General features: G+C 40.2%; 2 protein-coding genes across 6 annotated transcripts; both read left to right on the top strand.

Annotated features, from left to right (window-relative positions):
- The first annotated feature begins 6,712 nt into the window (after positions 1–6,712).
- LOC137961569 (protein DMP4-like) lies at positions 6,713–7,490 on the top strand. Its single transcript, XM_068808404.1, has one exon. It carries the CDS (start codon positions 6,808–6,810, stop codon positions 7,438–7,440), a length of 633 nt encoding a protein of 210 aa, XP_068664505.1. The 5' UTR covers positions 6,713–6,807; the 3' UTR covers positions 7,441–7,490.
- A 1,141-nt stretch (positions 7,491–8,631) lies between these two features.
- On the top strand, positions 8,632–16,594 carry LOC137954396 (retinoblastoma-related protein). 5 transcript variants are annotated; one of them, XM_068801689.1, is made up of 19 exons: positions 8,632–9,127; positions 9,325–9,429; positions 9,666–9,811; positions 9,913–10,009; positions 10,121–10,167; positions 11,116–11,314; positions 11,430–11,496; positions 11,583–11,762; positions 11,867–12,060; positions 12,154–13,036; positions 13,147–13,306; positions 13,385–13,457; positions 13,550–13,726; positions 13,802–13,921; positions 14,009–14,153; positions 14,239–14,351; positions 15,093–15,208; positions 15,296–15,505; positions 15,995–16,594. In XM_068801689.1, exons 1-18 carry the CDS (start codon positions 9,041–9,043, stop codon positions 15,468–15,470), a joined length of 3,084 nt encoding a protein of 1,027 aa, XP_068657790.1. In that variant the 5' UTR covers positions 8,632–9,040; the 3' UTR covers positions 15,471–15,505; positions 15,995–16,594. The 5 variants fall into 5 exon arrangements, with proteins under 5 accessions (XP_068657790.1, XP_068657781.1, XP_068657771.1 ...); XM_068801680.1 differs by having other exon boundaries at positions 15,981–16,594; XM_068801670.1 differs by having other exon boundaries at positions 15,771–16,594.
- Positions 16,595–16,952: the final 358 nt, after the last annotated feature.

Here is a 16,952-nt window from a genome sequence, read left to right as displayed (position 1 = left end):
GAAGTTACTACATGTTAGAAAGGGTCTAGACTTGGAAAGCCTATAAACCAAATAGGAAATACATCTTAAAGAAGTGATGCAACTTCTCCATCCGGCTGGCCCAAAGACATATCACGTCCTTCAACCATATCAAGCAAAAGGCGATCTGGTGAAACTCTAAAAAGCAGCCTTTTGAATTGTAAAAAAATTGAATCTCGGAACGAAAGAGAAAAATACACAGAGGACGAAGACTCAGATGCTGTGACGCATGGTTAACGAAACGAAGTTAAAACTCAGTCCGGATTGCCATTATTTCCGTATCTCTGGTTGAAGGTAGAACGCCTCAGAGGCTGACGGAGACGGGATAGAATAATATTTTTGTCGTAACTTGTATTTCACTTTCTTCTCTGCTCTGAAGATACTATACTGTCTTCCAATGGCAACGGGCTTTTATTTCACACTCATCGGACTAATACAGAGATTTGCATAAACCCATGAGATCCCGGAGGCGCCTGAGCAACAACCCAAAACTCTAAATTTTGTCGAAGGATATCAGTCAAATCTTCCCATTTTGTATCGGTAAGAAAAGACAGGAGCTTCTCCTCGAACAGAGTGTTAGTCAGGTTTCATAGAAGCTGATCTCATCGAGTCAGACTTCTTTCGACAGATTCAATTGGTCATCGCTGCTTAGTTCTGAGAAGAAGCGAGTCCTCCGCTGTTCTACAAAGCAAAACCAGTATTAATTATGACGAACGTACATATATGCAAACTCCAGGGATGAGCGTTTCCGAAGTGGGTTTATTATTATCATTTATGGCGTACCTGCTCGTTCTGCTGACTCTTTTAGTGTTCTTTCCGCTAGCCTGTTAAATCTTAGCGCTTTCAGTAACCAAGTATAGAATATGATTTTGTCCTCTCCGTCGTAAGCACGGTATTGAGTATTCGTTATTCGCTCATAGAAATTAGAAATAAAAATAACATAAAAAAGAGAAGCGGAGCACGAGAGACTGAATCTGAATCGAGGCCGTCAAGTTGACGGGCAATTGCTGCCGAGAGCAGGAATAACAGATAAATGGAAAATACAGTTTCGAAGAACACGTACACCTTCAATTTTAAATGCAAAAAGAAATGAGTACGCATTGAAGCAGACAGAAAGTACATTTTCAGCTTTTCAAATTGACCAATTCAACCCGTGGTATGGGTAATCCCGCGATAGCAAGACTTTGGTGCCACGGGACGAAGAGGCCAAGAACTGGAATCACTCCATGGACGGCCAACATATTTCACAAAGTAATTCCGATACAGTAAAAATCGAAACTTGAAAATAAGACTGCAACTCGGTTTTTTTCTCTGGAAGTAGAAACAGTAAGACGCAAGCAGGCGTCACTACCGATGCAAGGAGATGCATTCATTAAGACTTCTAGAAGGATGCAATCCCTGAACGTATTATCATCGACTGCGAAACGCTAAATCGTAATTCGTCGGAACAGTTAAAAACAGTTTTCTATTAAAACTGATTCTGAGAGATTCTGCACAAATAATCTGAAGAAGGACGACTGGAGAGTCCGGAGTGGAGGATTCTCAGGCATTCTTTCAAGCAGTCACAGTAGAGTGAAGCGGCTCCCAGCTTTAGCCCGAACATTCAGACGATGGAAAGAATGAACAGTATGAGGATGCTGAACTGGAGTGGACTAGGAGTCCACAAAGCGCTTTTCCGTCTAAATTCCAACAGTATGAGGATGCTGAACTGAAGTAGACTAGGAGTCCACAAAGCGCTTTTCCGTCTTAAGTTCCAACAGTATGAGGATGCTGAACTGGAGTAGACTAGGAGTCCACTAAGCGCTTTTCCGTCTAAATTCCAAACTGGCGGCTTCTCGGTTCTGCATTCAGCCTCGTGATGATAGAGCACCGGACACACCTTTCTCGACTATCGAGTCTCCGTTTGCTGGCACTACTCCTCCGTCCGATTAACACTTACATGGGCGACGAGATGTCAATTTTAGCGGGGAGAGGGAGGGACCCAACAATTTGCCCAAATGGCCTGAACAGGGCCTCCTCACCTCCCTACCAGAAAGTGAAAAAGGCCAAAAGCACATTCGCGGGTGCCTTGATTAGCACGACTGAGAAACTTCAAAAAGTTACCTATTTTAAGTAAGGGTTAAAGTTAAGAAAAGATTGGCGACATTGCCAGTTCAGTTGTCCGTTGCCGCTCCTCAAAACAAGCTTGCGTTGCCACTCGATTTGACATTGACGCCATTTATTAGCTCATTTTGTGCGTTTAAGCTACATTGGCCTTTTGTACCAAACCAATTTTCCACCTCTGTTTAAATTTGAGGTTTTTTTTTTTATTTTTATCTTTTACGCTTGAATTATTGGCTCCTTTGAACCATCACCTATATATGTACGCACGCGTGACATTTGCTAGACTTCAACGACAAATTAAAGGTCCAAGGACAATCTTATCCGTCGAGTATCAACAAACCATATGGCGCTATCGCTTGGTAAAAAACTTGTCTCCCCTCATCACTTTTATTATTATTTTTGTCTTTTACACAAATAATACTCGTAATTTTAATATAAATAGAGTCTATTCTATATCAAAAGACAAAAAATGATTGAGACGCTGAATGGGCTGAAAGACCTTTTTAATCCCAGTATTAGAAAAGTAAACCCCTACTAAGCAAAAGAAAGTAAAGTGGATTTTTGAACAAGCGAGTGAGTATGAGTTCCCGTTGCATCGTCCCCGGAGCCCAGATTCTAGAACACTAGCACCTTGATTATTGCGGGAGAAAACCAGCACTGTTTAACATGGTCTGTTTCTTTTAGGGAGTCGGTTGCTTGGTCACGGTGGGCACTTGGCTCTCATTGTTGTGTCCTGTTACAACTACTATGCCTAACCAGAAGAGCAAGAAGAAATCCATGATTATGCCGACGACCCGAACCAGATAGGTGGCGAGGTCTGAGGTCCGAGGTCCCTGTTTTCATGGCCTCCGATCTGCTCACGCTGGTCCGCTCCCATGATGACTATACATAATAAACGAGGTCGAGGAGGGTAGGAGCTAACCAGGCGGGGATCGAAGGAACTCTGGGAAGTGTGATGGCATAATGATGTCTCGTGGTGGAATGGCTCAAAATCCGAAAGCAGGGACCACGAAGGATCGATCACCTGGAACAAGGGCGTTCCGTTAACTGTGCCTTGTGGATCCGATCATTAAAGCGGCAAAAGCTCGGTTAAGCCTTGCATTAAGAGATGAAAAGAGGATCTTCTATCTAGAAACCCTGAGATTCCGTGAGCATGCAGGCCCACAAATTCTTGCCCTCCCCACTGGCCCCATCCCGGAAAAGCCAAAAGCCGGAGGCTTCCGCTTCTTTAAACTCACCATCATCTTCATGATCATCATGAAAAGGGAGAATAATGCAAAGAAAAGAGTTAAAGAAGGTGATATCACCGACCCACAAGTCTTTCTCGTTGTCAGCGTCATCGTGGTTAACAGCCACGGACACAGGTCCCATCTCTTTCCGTTTTTTTTTTCTTTCTTTTTTCTAATTTTCTTTTTTAACGCGAAAAGTTCATCTTGAAGGGCGAGTAGTGACACCCACCACCCACAGAGGCATGCATCAGTTTAGCGATGGCATTAATAGAAAGAAGAATTCAAACATTTCGGCTTCCTAAAGAGGCCGTGAGTAGTTGGCCTCCATGTCACTGTCTGAAAGATATATAATACGATTCCCATGCTCGGCTTATCCTTTTAGATAGCCTCTGTACAGTTCCACCATTTATAATGCGCTTTGTTTACAGGAAAAGCAACTCAAAAGCTTATATTTTCATAAAACAAAGGTAAAAAGTTCAGACAAAAGAGAGAGGTCACAACTTAAAAGCCTTTCAACACGTATAATTGAAGCGTTTCAATTGGCAATGGATTCTAGAAGAGAAGCAGTCGGTCAAAATTCGATTCCCCCGGTTAAATCGCCAGTGCTGGTTTTCGTTTTTTAGAAGGAATACATCGTCGAACTTAGCAAACTTGGAAGAAGATGAATCCGTATCCATCGACTTAGGACCCATCTCCACCTAAAGACTTTGAACCTGATAAAACGTTCCCCACACTTGCAACAAATTCAACTCCGGCATCTTTGACCGAAGGAGATGCTCGAGATCTAATATAATCTCTTTGAAATGAAATCTGATGGCAACCCCCTATCAGTATACTGAATCGCTCCAAATTCGGATTGCTATTGTTTTAATCTCGGCTTCTTTTTCATTAATTAGCGATTTCGAGTGTACTTAAATAAAAGCAGGCCGGAGGCATTTTATTTGAATTAAGTTAATAATATTTAAATGTTACTTAAAGAGTTTGACGTAAATATGTCGCGTTCAGACCTTCCCTCCGTCGCTGTTGAGTATTGTTTATGTGACATGGATTATTTCTTTTATGGCTGGTAGGTTTTCAAAGGACCAGGTGACAGTATTTAAGTAGTGAAAAACAAGATTACAAAGACGGAAAGTGGATCCAATCCAACGTCTCCTTCTAGAAAACCAGTTTCGATAATATTTTCTTTGTGTCCTTGTCCTTATCGTTGTCCTCCTTACCCTCTCCTCCTGGGACGTGTACCCTAGCGTCTCGTTCAGAGCTGGGCCATATAATAATAATATTTCTCTCGACGATAAATATCCTTTCTTTTATGTGGAGGTGGATAAACGCTGGAGTTGTTTGACCCCGTTAATTGGCTTTAATTCTTTACGCTTTCTTGTATCAATCCCCGCACCTTCGTCACCATTATCATTTGTTCTCAGCTTTTTATCAAGGTCAGTGTATGTTCTTAACGGCTGCATGGAATTTGTAGTCAATTAGTTGAAGCAGAGTTACCTACAAATCAACTAATCAATTAGGCGGTTAACAGATGCATTTTAATTTTTTTTGTTTCTGGTTGGTGGACACTCCTCCTAACATGGGGTTGAAGTTAGGGGGGGCGGGCAGATGTTTTTGTTCATGTTAAAATCCACACCATTTGTATAAAATGAGACGTCTTAAATGTAATTTTTGGGTGATGTTTACCTTATATTAATGTTTTGGCAAGATGTAACCCTTGGGTTGAAATCTTCAACGTGACATTGGCGAAAATTAGGTAGAGACTAGGGTGGGATTTTGGATTTTTTGCACTGCAAAAGAATGAGAAATCAAATGACGACGAATTTTAGCAGGTTTGGTAGTCTGTCGAAAAGAGGTCTTAATAAAGTCAGTCAACTCGATTGGGCCATCACGTCTGATCTCATCATATCAAAGTTACAGCCATGAGACCCACACATACACATACCTTCTTCGAGAATTAGCAGCGCTTCATAAATTATCATCTCTGAGGCCAGACATCGGGTTGGGCACTTAATCGACTTTGGTTACCCAGCCCATTAAGATGGGGACCGCTAACGGCCCAACTGTCAGAGGTTGACAATGCTATTGGTTCGGTGGTCCAATATCCCTTTTCAGCCCCATGATGACTTTCACGGGTCTCACACTTACAAGACTCTGGAAGATGGCCTTAGAATAGAAGGTCGGATTTGACCCATCGCATCTAAAATTCAGTCTGAGAACGACAAGAACACACGGTTGTCTTCAAAATGATCCTAAAGTAAGAGTTCTTAAATGTATGATCAAAAATTCTAATGTAAATCATCCAATATATTTGAAAATCGAAAGAAGCTTGGCCATTATTGTCCAGTAACGAAATGCATGATTTTTTTTCTCCCTTTTTCATGGTCAGGTCTTTGATCATTTTCACGTTTCACCTAATATGCCAAACATCTCCTTATTTTTAGAATTGCTATTTTTGAAGTCATTTTACTTCATAATCCATGGAAGCGGCGTCTTCATCATCAAACTTTTTTTTCTTCTCAGAATTCATTGCATGATAGCCTTGAAGCTGCTTCTTCATTATATCCACACACCCATTCGATTTCAATTGTTATCTGGTTCTGGACGTTTTTGTTCCTGTCCCGCAACTTTCATGTTTAATTCCTGAAGTCGGTCACGACATTGTCGTTCAGATGGTTTCCGGCTTCTCGCACAAGAAGACGTAGCTGAGGAAAATTAACGTGAAAGAGAGTCGGAAGCAATGGCTGTAGGGCTCCAGAAAGATAGGGAAAGAAAAAGAATTCAAAGACAAACATGCAGACAGTTGCAGCTTTCCTCTTTCCTCTTTCAGAAGATCATATCAAGTTTAGGCCAATAGATTAAAAAAACGAAAAATACAAGTCATTCCGTGCAATTTGAGCCTTTTAAATATTTTAGGGAAAAAGGCTAGGAAAGACGGCTAATCATTGAACATCAAATTTAGGTAAAGAGATACGAGAGAAGAACAAACGTGCTCATCAGGCTAAGGCTATCCATTCCATTCCATGAAAACGAGTCTGGGAAGTGTTTTCTATTTCTTACTAGTCTTTCTTGCGTTTTATTCTCTCTTCTTTTCCGTTGGATTTCAAAATTCCTCCGAGGGAACTGTTAGGCCTTCTCTATAAAAAGCCTCCCTGGATCACTTTCCCAGCAATCCAGGCTGCCATCCCCATTGCCAATACTTTAATCACCTATCCAAAATCGCATCCTTACTCGTGAAGCTTTTGTGTCCAAAACCCATTTCCGTAACTGTTCCTTGCACACTACTCACCCTTCTCCTCTCAAAACCCATTTCCGTAACTGTTCCTTGCACACTACTCACCCTTCTCCTCCCTGCATCTTCCTTCCTAATTCGATCCACTGCATTGTATAAAAACATGAGAATACTCAGTCGCCAGAATGCTGCAAAAGAGACACGGACAGTTGAGGGAAGAACAGGGTCATGGAGGTTAAGGTCCAAACCGATGAGGAGCATCAGCGACTCTTGATCGAAGATGAGCCAACAACAATGGACCGCGATAGGAGGACTCTGATTCAAAAAGCTATCAACCAAACCTTCCAGAGCACCGCGCACTTGGCCAATCTTCTACCCACAGGAACCGTTCTCGCCTTTCAACTTCTGTCACCCATTTTCAGCAACCAGGGTCGATGTGACCCCGTCTGCCGGTTCATGACCGCCTGCCTTGTTTCGCTTTGTGGCTTCTCTTGCTTCTTCTCTTCCTTTACGGACAGCTTTAGAGACGAATCTGGGAAGGTCCGGTACGCGCTGGCGACTCCCAAGGGCTTGTGGGTTATTGACGGGGAGGATGTCGGCGCCGCCCTCCCACCGGACGAGCTATCCAAGTACAAATTGAAGACGATAGATTTCGTGCATGCCTTCTTGTCCATACTGGTATTTGCGGCGATTGCACTGTTTGATCAAAGTGTGGTCCAGTGCTTCTATCCGACTCCATCTGAAGAGACGCAGGAGGTCCTTGCTGCTTTGCCTGTTGGGATTGGAGTCATTTGTAGCATGTTGTTCCTTGTTTTCCCTACTACTCGCCATGGGATCGGTTTCCCGATCACATCACCTTAACACAGTCGAATGATATAACGAATTATTGTATTTAAAGTTTATATTTTTGTTTTTCCCGCACGATCACTGTAATTTTTTTCCTGGACCATATTTGTGAGTCTTAAGTTAAGTCGATTGGGACAAGAAGTGGGATTCGAGAAGAGAAGGATCATTTTTTCGTGTTCCTGGAATAACTTAAAAGCAATTGTAGAACAATATTTAATTTGGCGCTTTTCAAAATAAAACTAAATAATTTGTTTATTAAATAATACCATCTAAGATATTATATTTTCAAATGTAATAGGCTAGATGTAAGAAGAGGAAAACGAAGAGACGGAAGAATCAAATAGTTACAAGTTTATAATATATACAGCAATGACAGCTACTTCCATAACATAGTCTAACATCCCAATACTAACAAGAAAATTACAGAACCAATTACAGCTATGACAGTTACCTCTATAATAGAATCTGACACCGCAATACTAACAAGAAAAATAACAGAACCAATTATAATTATATAACACAGTATAATAGGAAAATCAAATTAAGCTGGTCCATCCTTATGCGTCTGAATCAGAGTGAGTGATCAACTTGTAGCATTGTCAATAGCAGAAATAGGGTGTTGAGCAATAGAAACAGGGTGCTATAATACTAGATACAAAAAATTATGAAAAATCATCTTGCAATTCAAATCTAACTGATAGTTAAAGTATCATTACTATATCTAAAGTTGAAAATTGGCTCCCAATTCAAATCTTTTTTTTATATGACTAAAAAATATTTTTATTTTTTTGTATATGACTAAAATTATTTTTAGTTGAATTTTTATGACAATGAGATCATCAAATTTTAATACATATTCAGTTTTTTTTTTTTATATGTATGGGAATTTTTATAAAGTTCTTTATAGGATGTATGGCAGATATGTCCTCTGCTGGGACTACGACTTTCTTGTGGACAATTTTGCCACTGGAGTTTCAACAAACCCCCACATATGACTGATTTAGGAGCCAACTCGTTACAATCGTCACACCGGCTCGACGGCCGGTTCCGTGTCGCTGCCTCTCACTCGTCGTTTAACGATCTCGGCCAGAATTTGGCGGTAGTTTAACTGAGACTGCCACGTGCTATGCTATTATTTGCACTTGTCGTTATACATCTTATGTTGACATTGATGACTGATGCATGCATGTCCTTCTACATGTTTTCCCGCGCAATACGAGAAAGCCAAGCTTCCGGAGGGAAAAGAGAGGGAAGCCTGACGAAAGGGGGTTCTTTTTTTTCCGTTGGCTTTTCTGCCCTGAACCCTAATTCCCGCTCTATATTTCCTCGATTTCGTCAGATTTTACATCTTCTTACGCCGATTTGCCGGAATATCAGATCTCGGTGTCGGTAACCGCAGTGGATCGGTTCGCTATTGAAGATTTAAGATTTAAGGCGATCCTTTGCATTTTCCCTTAAAGCGCCTGCTGTCTAGCTCTAACCCTGTTGGCCTCTACAAAAAATAAGCTTCAGTTGGAGATTAGCTTCCTTTTATCTTCCATTTGTAGGCCATAATGGTAGATCGGCTAGGGTTTTGGAGAAATCGGTTAAATTCACGAGCTTAAGCGGTATCAACATGGAAGACGCTAAGACGCTCGTTTCTTCAAGTAATTCAGAGTCTGGCGATGGGAGATTGGAATCCCGTTTTGCGAATCTCTGCAAGGTTTTATTTTTTTTCAATTTTTTTTGAAAGCTGTTTTCTTATTGTCATTTTTACCTTTGGCGCCTCCGTTTTGCGAATCACTGCAAGTTTTTTTTTTTTTTAAATTTTTTTTAGAAAGCTGTTTTGTTGTTGTCATTTTTACCTTTGGCTCCTTTCCATCTATTATTTCCTAAGCTGAAGCTGAGATTTGGTCGCAGTCGGGACTAACCCTCGACGAGAACACTTCAAAACAAGCGATGGCGTTGCTCGATGAATGCAAACCGGCTTTATTAGAACATATCTCGTCGACAGGAAGTGTATCCGTAAGTTATTTCTTTTGGTTTTCAACTAACCTGCTCTCTCTCTCTCTCTCTCTCTCTCTCTCTCTCTCTCCTCCCCCCAATCGTCGGGCCCCCGCGCCGCCTTCTCTTGATCACCGGCTTTCATTCTGTTTTCTCATTTATTTGATGAGTTTGTGAAGTATTCTGGATGTGTTATTCTTATCTTTCTTTCTTCTTTTTTCTTCCCACACGGATGTGGTATTAAATCACAAGCTCAGTCCGACAAAATCGAACGGTCTTGGTTTGCATGTGTTCTGTATTCCGTAAAGAGGTTAAGTGATGCACACAAGTCAGAGAAAGTGAAACATGAGAAGGGAGAAAGTGAACTCGAATTATGTCAGATTTTAAGAGCAACTATGCTGAAGTAAGCTTCTATTGATAAATGAAGTCGCCAATTTGATTTTAAAAATCAAATTCAATGAATATTATGTTGTGATTGATGCTAAATTTTCTTCCCTTTTCCAGTGTGGTGGATTTCTACGGGGAGGTTCCAAAGTTTGTTCTCAAAGCAGGTCATATTTTGACGAATATGTTTGGTACGGACTGGGAGAAGCAGCTGAAGGTGAGGTGTTTTCCGTGTTTTGAGAAGAATTTTAGTATAATTACAGAATCATATCTGCTGCCTACCTCTCAAACACTGCAACTTTTTTTTTTTTTTTAATTTCTGAACCAGGTGAAGGAGATGCAAGTCAATTTTGTGCATTTATGTATTCTTAGCAAGTACGTATCTTCTCGAGTTAATCTGCAAGTGGTATTTAAAGCTTGTTTTAGCATGTGAAAATGTAAGGAGCAAAAGGGTATGACTGACATTGTTCGTGATCGCTACTTTAGGTCTTTAGAGATAGAATTAACGAGTTGTTTAAAAAAAAAAAAGAGATAGAATTAACGAGAAGCATAGTTTGAATATTTGGGGGGGGGTTAAGATTAAGTTTGGTGCATTTTGCTATTGTCTTAATTTATTCCCCAAAGTTACAAGAACATTGGATCTGCTGTTAATGGATTAGCAGTTTTCATGTTTTTTTAGATGGAATGAAATCCTTTCTGTGACATACTTCTTTCTCTTTAAATTTTGTGTTTGCTATCTTCCTTTCATGCATCGAGTTCAAAGTCAGAGAGCTGTAAACATGTCCTTATTGGATCTATTTAAGGGCCTTGAAGAAGTCCATATTGTATTTCATAATGTTCTCAATCTTCCCTTTTGCCTTTAGATTTTAGAGTGTAGGATCATGCTTTAGCAGTGATATTCCATTCTCGTTCAACTACAAACAATGTTTGTTTGAGTGATAGTTAGATGGAAAGTATTGCTAGGATTTATATGGTATCTCTGTTTTCAAGTATGCTGCACTGCCTTTATGGCTTCCTTTTTTCGAGAGTCGTGTTCCCTGGCTGTGATCTGCATATTTAAGTCCTCACAGCAGGACCTCTATTAAGACTAATAGATTATTATTGAAATGTGTGATAAATCATAAACTAGAATAGAGTTGTTTGAGACCTTATGTGTAAATATGTTAAGAAATGGTTTTATGATTAAACTGCCCAATGCTGCTACTTTAAAGTCAACCGAAGGGCTCTTGTTCTCTTTTTCTTTTTGTTGCCCTAATTTTACAGTTAAAAACATTCTTACCAAATTGTGCTAACATATCAATGTCCTGTATTTGTGGAACCTAGTTACTACAGACAAGCTTACATGAAGTTCTTCTCAACTGATAATGCAAAAGTAGATGCACATCCAAGTCTTGTCAGCTGTACTGCACGTGTGTCTGATTATCATAGATTTGGCTGGTTGCTGTTTTTGTCACTACGGGTCCACGCATTCAGCCGGTTCAGAGATCTTGTGACTTGTACCGTTGGATTGGTCTCAATTTTGGTTAGTCTTTTATTACATTCTGTTGTGCTCTTTTGTTGAAGTGACTGATATTTCATGTACTTAAAATCTTCACCATCATGCAATGTGAATGTCTGTAATCACTTGTGCTGAGCAGGCCATCCTGATTCTTCATGTTCCAGTACGCTTCAGAAAACTTTCAATTTGTGATCCCCAACTCTTTGGTAAAAATCTCTCTCTCTCTCTCTCTCTTTCTCTCCCCCCTTCTGTTTCTTATCCATGTTCTCCATTCTTCTTTGGTTGTTCTTAGTTAAGAAAGGTGAAAGAGGTGTGGATATTATATCTTCTCTTTGCAACATCTATCATACCTCAGAAGATGAGTTGAAGGGAACTATTGAGAAAGCTAACAGCCTTATAGTGGATATTTTGAAGAAGGAGCCTCGTTCAGCTTCTGAATGTAAAGCTGAAAATCTGGAGAACATTGTCACAGGTTAACTGAATTGCTTTCTTTACTATTTCTGACCTCGTGATGCTCATTAACATCTTTGTTTGTATTCTTTTCCACTTATCATGGACCTGATTTTTTGCTTGCAGATGGCTTGACATATTTTGAAGATCTATTAGAGGGTGAATCTTTACCTGCAAGCTTACTTGCTTTAGAAAAAGATTACGATGATGCCACCCATAATACAGGTGAACTAGATGAACGCCTGTTTTCTTATGAGGAAGAAGCATCTATAAATAGTTGGAGCTTATCTGGTGGTTCCATGGATGCCTGTGGTTCTAAGGTGTTTGTTTATGAAACTCAAGCTCTCAAATTCATCCATGAGGTACAAAGCTGTTAAGTATATTAACCACTAACATTTATCTTGTTTGTACAGCGCAAGTTTGATGAACTTTCTTCTCCAGCGAAGACTATAACAAGTTCTGCTTCTCCTCCATGTTCCCCTGCTGCATCTCCTGCAAATGGTAGTTTTGGTGGGACTTACTTGAAGATGGCTCCAACCCCTGTAAGCACTGCAATGACCACGGCGAAGTGGTTGCGAACTGTCATTTCTCCACTCCCTTCAAAACCTTCGGCAGAACTGGAACGCTATTTTTCCTCATGTGACAAGGATGTAACCAATGATGTTATACGTAGGACCCACATAATATTGCAAGCTATCTTCCCTAGTAGTCATGGAGAACAAGGTGTAGCGGGAATGCTGCGGAGTGTGACCCTAATGGATACCATATGGGCAGAACAAAGAAGAATGGAAGCTTTAAAGTTGTATTACAGGGTATTAGAATCAATGTGTAGGGCAGAATCTAGTATAGTACAAGGTGGTAACTTGACCTCATTATTGTCAAATGAGAGGTTTCATCGGTGCATGCTTGCATGTTCAGCAGATTTGGTTTTGGCTACTCATAAGTCAGTTATTGAGCTTTTTCCTGCTGTATTGGAAGGAACTGGTATTACTGCTTTTGATCTGAGTAAGGTGATAGAGAGTTTTGTTAGACATGAAGAGAGTCTTCCAAGAGAGTTGAAGAGGTACCTAAATTCCTTGGAGGAGAGACTATTGGAGAGTATGGTTTGGGAAAAAGGCTCCTCAATGTACAATTCTTTGATTGTTGCAAGACCAAGCCTGGCTGCAGAGATAAACCGCTTGGGATTATTAGCCGAGCCAATGCCATCGTTGGATGCAATTGCAATGCATCATAACATTCCTAGTGTTGGATTGCCACCTCTGCCTCATCTCTTGCCTAAGCATGAGGTCTCAGCAGGTGACTAGTTGCTACATATGGTTTGTTTTCATACATGTAGAGTGTCTGTAATACTATTGTATGCATAAGCTAACTTTCAGCTTTTTATAACCATGAATTTGGTTCTGCAGATCAGAATGGAGATGCTCAGTCTCCCAAGAGAGCCTGTAACGAATTTAAGAATGCATTGATGGAGCGTAATTCCTTCACTCCACCCCTGAAGGAACGCTTGCTTGGCTTCAGCACTCCAAAATCAAAGTTTCCACGCCCCTTACAGTCTGCTTTTGCCAGGTAAAGTCTCACCAAACCATTTAAAACGGGCAGGAAATTATCATCTTAGACTGTTCTCAAAATTTACTCATTTTGCAGCCCAACACATCCAAATCCTGCTGGTGGTGGTGAAACGTGTGCTGAGACCGGGATCCAGGTTTTATTTAGTAAGGTAAATTTTCATTCTGACACCTTTAAATCAATTCGTTAAATATCTCAATTTGGAGCTTATTAAATTACTTTTTGTGTGCTTGCTATCTGTAGATTGTAAAGTTAGCTGCTATAAGAATCAAAAGCTTGTGCGAAAGGTTGCAACTGTCTCAGCAGGTCTTGGAGAGTGTATATTGTCTTATACAGCAAATCCTTAGTCAGCGGACAGCGCTTTTTTTCAATAGGCACATCGATCAGCTTATCCTCTGCAGCTTCTATGGTGTTGCAAAGGTATTTGAAGAGAATAAAGAAAACTTAATGGTTAACGACTTAAGTTGATTTTCAAAATTTATATCTTGCTTGCAGATTTCTCAGCTGAGCCTGACCTTTAAGGAGATCATTTACAACTATAGAAAACAACCGTACGGTAAACCACATGTATTTCGAAGTGTTTTTGTTAATTGGCAATCAACTGGCCGTAATGGGGTATTTTTCTCTTCCCATTAAACTCTTTCAGCTTTATTGCTGAAACTATAATATTCTGACTGTCAGCTTTAATGATTTGGATAACAGCGAACTGGTCAAGAGCATGTTGATATCATCACATTCTACAACGAGGTCTTTGTTCCTACTGTAAAGCCCCTACTTGTCGAGTTGGGCCCTTCTGGAGCAACTCTACGGACAAACAGGGTTCCTGAAGATCACAACAATACTGATGGTAGACCACTTCCATTACCCTTTAGCTGTAAGCCCTGGCAAGCAAACTATTTTTTGAACTTGTGTTTTCGGTTGGTTTTGAGTAGGCCAGTGTCCACAGTCACCGCGTTTGACTCCTTTCCCGAGTCTTCCTGATATGTCCCCTAAGAAAGTTTCTGTGGCGCACAATGTGTATGTATCACCTCTTCGCTCTTCCAAGGTAAGTGATATCTTTTCATGTTCTCATGGCTGCTTCTGCTCAAAATGATCTTGTACATTGGCTTGACATTGTTGCACTTTAATTTTTCATTGCAGTTGGCATATGTTCTGATAGATCACTTTCTGTGTTTCTATGTTTTTCAAAGTTTTGATGCTTATTCATTGCACTTCTCTGTGCATTGTTGATATTAAGCCAAATAAAGGTCACACATGGGCCCTAACTATTTCGTTTTTTACCACTACATTGACAGATTAAGTGTGCCAAATAAAGGCCATGTTTTGCCCCCTAATTGTCATATTTTTTAATACTATTTTGACAGATTAAGCAAATAAATTGTCAACCAATTTTTGTGTTCTGTTCCACCACTGTTTGTGCAGCTGTGAAGTATAATTAAATTGTGATTGAACTAGATGTGATGGGGTTGAAAATATTATACTCTGTTGACAAAATAATGGTTTCCCTGCTTTTGTAGACAGCCTGATTAGAAGTATGGAGTGGGTTGACTAATTTTGTATGTTGAGATGTGCTTTTGTTTAACATGGGCATCACTAGTGAAGTTTGATTCACAACCATAAATAGCTCTGCTTTCATCTTTATACGTCTAGAACAGAGACTAGAGCAGATAGATGCACAGATGTCCTTATTTCTTGTTTAGTCATTCTGGGGTTTTATGGATCTTTATGGTTTTTCTTGTCTTTGATTAGTAATTAGTTTTTAATGGTGTCTGAATAATGTCTACAGATGGATGCCTTGATTTCACCCAGCTCTAATAGTTCTTATGCTTGTGTCGGAGAGAGCACCCATGCTTATCAGAGCCCTTCTAAAGATCTTTCCGACATTAATAACCGCTTAAATGGGTATGTTTTTAGTTATTCATGAAACCTACTTGTCTTTCAGTTGCAGAAGAGCTAACATGAACCTGCTGTCTTCCTTCTGTGTGGCAGTAGTAGGGAGAACACTGGATTTTACACATCTGGTCGGAAGGTGAATATGAAACTCAATTTTGATGCTGGTTTAGTTAGTGATTCCATGGTTGCTCGCAGTCTGTACCCTCAGAATGGCAGTTCTGCCTCGCCTGGTGCTGCTACCCCTTTAAAATGTGAACAAGCGGATCCATGAAGCAACTTAACCGGACTTTCTGAACTACTCTGTATGTAAGTCTCGTACCTTCACTTCTATCATGTACATGCGTTATGAGGTGAGGTATTTATATTTTATCGGGGTGATAGCCTACTGTAGCATTTAGGCAACTCAGCTGCCAATGCCCTAAATATTGTTACTTATGTCTTACTAATTTCGATCTAATAAAATCTTTCTATTTCTTGCTTCCATTCTGTATATATCATTGTTGTCCATTTTTATCACTTCATTGTATTTGTGGGTACTAATTTATGTGCTTCTTCCAAAACCGGTGCTCAGGTCCCTTGTCTGAGAAATCGATTTAGGGGACTGGCTTATGGGGATCTATAAGCCTGGTTGACCTTCACCAACCCCTTTATGGATACTGGGTAGTTTCATTTCCTAGTACCCTGCGAGCTGAACTGCAAATTCTTGGAGCAAGGGGAAAATAGGGCGTTTTAACGTAAGAATTTTCATTCTGTAGCAGAATGCCCTGACCTGTCTTTTTAGATTCGCTTGTACAGACCATACTGGCATCAAAAGCCGTGATAATTGTAAGAGTCAGCAAAAGGGGCTGCTCGAGAGATGTTGCACTTACAGAGCAGGGCAAATCAATCCGTTTCTGGAGAGCATCGTTTATTATCAGATAAAAAGGTGCAAGCTGAAAGCACGTCGCTAATGTCACTCAGGGTCATATATCTCATTCCAAGATAAATCTTCCAGGGGATGAAATTGAAGCTTTCATCAACATAAGAGCTGTGTCGTTGCTAAAATAAAGCTAGGATACTACTTCCAAAGGCTACTTTTTTAATTATTGGAATATCTTGTCTAAAAAGAGCTGTATGGAAAAATTTCCCATGGGAGGAGGAGCGTGTTTGCCAAACCTTCAATCCATTGGAACGGTAATGGAGTCGCTCCAATGGTAAAGTCATTCACAGAAAAAAACCAACCCGGTGGGTGGGTTTTCTAGAGAGACCTGTCATCTGTTATTTTTTTTCTATTTTTTCATCTATTTATCTTCTTTTCGTTATTTCCTAGAGCAATTCGGGCAAGTGCTGGGATCTATTATGGCATCGTGTAAAAGTTATTTGTGTACCTAGATGAATCGAATCCACTTCAGCGTAGCTCCTGCATACGGGTGCGTGATAACCCAATATTATATGAAAATGCCGAAGATAGAAAAAGGCATAAAGGTTAATAGCAACTTGCAGGTCTACCATGAATATCAGTTGATTTGAGGAGGATGGTATACGCGATGCATTTGAGTGCAGAAAACCAATAACAAACGTACACGGTAGCGCAGTTTCATGCACGGACTGCTTCCTTGAAGCATCAAATTAAAATTTTCAAAAGCAACAGATGTGATTAGACCCAACCGAGTAACTCGGTTTACTCGGTCTCGTCCCGTTCAATTAAACCAACGGGACTGGGTTTCGAAACATTGATATAATACCATTTAAACTAATTACCAACTTTGTGATT

This window comes from Aristolochia californica, unplaced genomic scaffold (genome assembly GCF_029961685.1).
Source record: "Aristolochia californica isolate CCGP_79_NKW_82.1479 unplaced genomic scaffold, dmAriCali1.0.hap1 SCAF_1, whole genome shotgun sequence".
NCBI lineage: Eukaryota > Viridiplantae > Streptophyta > Magnoliopsida > Piperales > Aristolochiaceae > Aristolochia > Aristolochia californica.
The sequence above is the reverse complement of the archived record's forward strand: the minus strand, read 5'-3'. Positions and strand labels throughout refer to the sequence as shown.